At 57.9% G+C, this 1,946-nt stretch overlaps 1 protein-coding gene across 1 annotated transcript in view; it reads right to left on the bottom strand.

The window, feature by feature from the left end:
* VOLCADRAFT_93299 (uncharacterized protein) overlaps positions 1-1,301 on the bottom strand; it is a gene marked incomplete at both ends in the record, with an annotated part of 2,733 nt that extends 1,432 nt beyond the window's left edge. Inside the window, 2 exons of the mRNA XM_002952498.1 lie at positions 411-994; positions 1,270-1,301. Coding sequence (XP_002952544.1) covers positions 411-994; positions 1,270-1,301 — 616 coding nt within the window. The remainder of the gene's footprint in view (positions 1-410; positions 995-1,269) is intronic.
* Between the last annotated feature and the right edge of the window lie 645 nt (positions 1,302-1,946).

The following is a 1,946-nucleotide window of genomic DNA, read 5'->3' as shown; positions in this document are numbered from 1 at the left end:
ATTTCTGAAGTCAAAGAGCCCGCCACCGTAAGGGCCGGATTAGTTGGGGCGAGCATCCGTATGATACGAAGGGCTCACTTACAACCTTTGTAACGCTCTCCGCCTAAGCGAGCCCCACGCACCACGCACGGCGTCCCACCCTCCATCCCCCTGCCAACCTAAAACACCCCGGCCACCCGCGCTCCGCGCGCCCCCCTCTCTGCCTTGCCTTACTCCTGCTCCCACTGTAAACTCTCCCCATTTCGTATCTCCAACTCTCTCACTCCCGTCTCCGCGTCCCCCCGACCACCCCCGGGTGGTGCACCCGGGCACCCATTATAAGTCACCTAAGTTGGCCCCGCATCGCTCCTCTGACACGCGGTAGTCATCAATTGGGGAACTGTACACTTTCCCCCGAAAACTGGACTCACCCTGATAGGTTCCCGCTGCTGTTCGAAAGGCTGCTGCCAGTTGTTCTGCTATCTCTTCGATAAGGGGTGTCAGTCTACGTCGTAGCCTCGCCTCCTGTGATTCATGTATCCATCGCAGAGATCCTGCCCTACCCGCCAGAAAAACTGTTCCAGCGCGTCCGTCAGACCGATCACCATAAGTTCTTTGCGCCGCCCCACAAAAGTTGACTGCCGTCCTCGGAGCCCAAAATCCTCCGATTCGTAATGCCACTATCGCTCCTGGGTCTGAGGCCGCGTTGGGCTCGAACGTGCCTCTGAGTGACATGGCCTTGTCTCCGTGTTTTGCAGCCAACGTCTTTCCCCAAGGCTCGCCAATCCACTTGTTGCCCGACCGGGCCCCTGGATTCGGACCGGATGTCCCTTTCCGCTTGTCTGCCGGCAGCGGATGACCCTTCGGCTCTAGCCTGGCGTATGTCCTCCGATTCCGCCCTCCTGGCCCTGGTCGTCCGCCCGGGTTGCATATCTTCGTCACTGCCACTCGCCGATTCCCTACTGCTCGGGGAAGCCGACTGCTCCGGTAGTTCTCGGCCAATTTTTCTCTGCTCCTATGGCCGTGCCTTGCGTTTTAACAGGGTAACCTTCACTGGCCCCGGCAGTCTAGCGGCCCTCCCTGGTACTCCCGTAGCCTGCGCCTGGGCAGGCCTTGACGTTTTGTAGCGCCCTTCTCCCCTCACGGCATCCTTGCCTCTGGTTTCCTGATGGGCCAACCAATGACGTTTGTATTGGCCTTCGCCCCTCCTCATACAGAAAGACGCCTAGCTGAAAAACATTCCCAGGCAAGGGTGTTTGATACGATTGTTTATTTCTGGCTTTTCCACACCTTACTCGGGCAACTACCCTTATGGTCTCCATCAGTGGGTCGGCCCTTTATGGGGTTTTATGGGGAACAGTAACGGCCTTCTAATAGCTGTGGCTCGTTCTGTACCCCGCTTCGTGTCTGGTACTCCTGGTCCCGTGTCTGAGACGTGTCTCTCCCTGTCTCCCTTCTACAAGTGCACCGCCTTCTGTGATCGTTGTTGACATACTCCTAAATCGCCACGCCTGTAATCCGGCAAGCCATCACTGCGGGTTACTCAAGAACGCTACCTCCTGCAGCCTCTTGTGAACCGAACTCAGTGGACCACCCCAGCGGTTTGCTACAAGCGCGATGCCTTCTGTGGTCGCTGTCTACAAGTTCCCATACCAAACCTTCAGTTTGGCGTGCCGCCACGGCAGGCTTCCTAATCGCGTTGCCTTTCACTGCCGCTCGTCATGCATTCTGTGCCGCGCTTTGCGGGCCACCACAGCAGTTTTCTACAAGCGCACCGCCTTCCGCGGTCGCTGTCTATATCCTCCTAGGTCACAACGCCTCCCATTCGGTGTGCCGCCGCGGTGGGCTTCTTAATCGTGCTGTTTTCCGCAGTCGCTTGTCAGGCATTTTAGTGCCGTATTCTGAGGACTGCCGCAGCAGCTTTTCTACAAGCGGGCCGCCTTCCGTGGTCGCCGTCTACACATTCT

Source organism: Volvox carteri, assembly GCF_000143455.1.
Source record: "Volvox carteri f. nagariensis unplaced genomic scaffold VOLCAscaffold_30, whole genome shotgun sequence".
NCBI lineage: Eukaryota > Viridiplantae > Chlorophyta > Chlorophyceae > Chlamydomonadales > Volvocaceae > Volvox > Volvox carteri.
The sequence above is the reverse complement of the archived record's forward strand: the minus strand, read 5'-3'. Positions and strand labels throughout refer to the sequence as shown.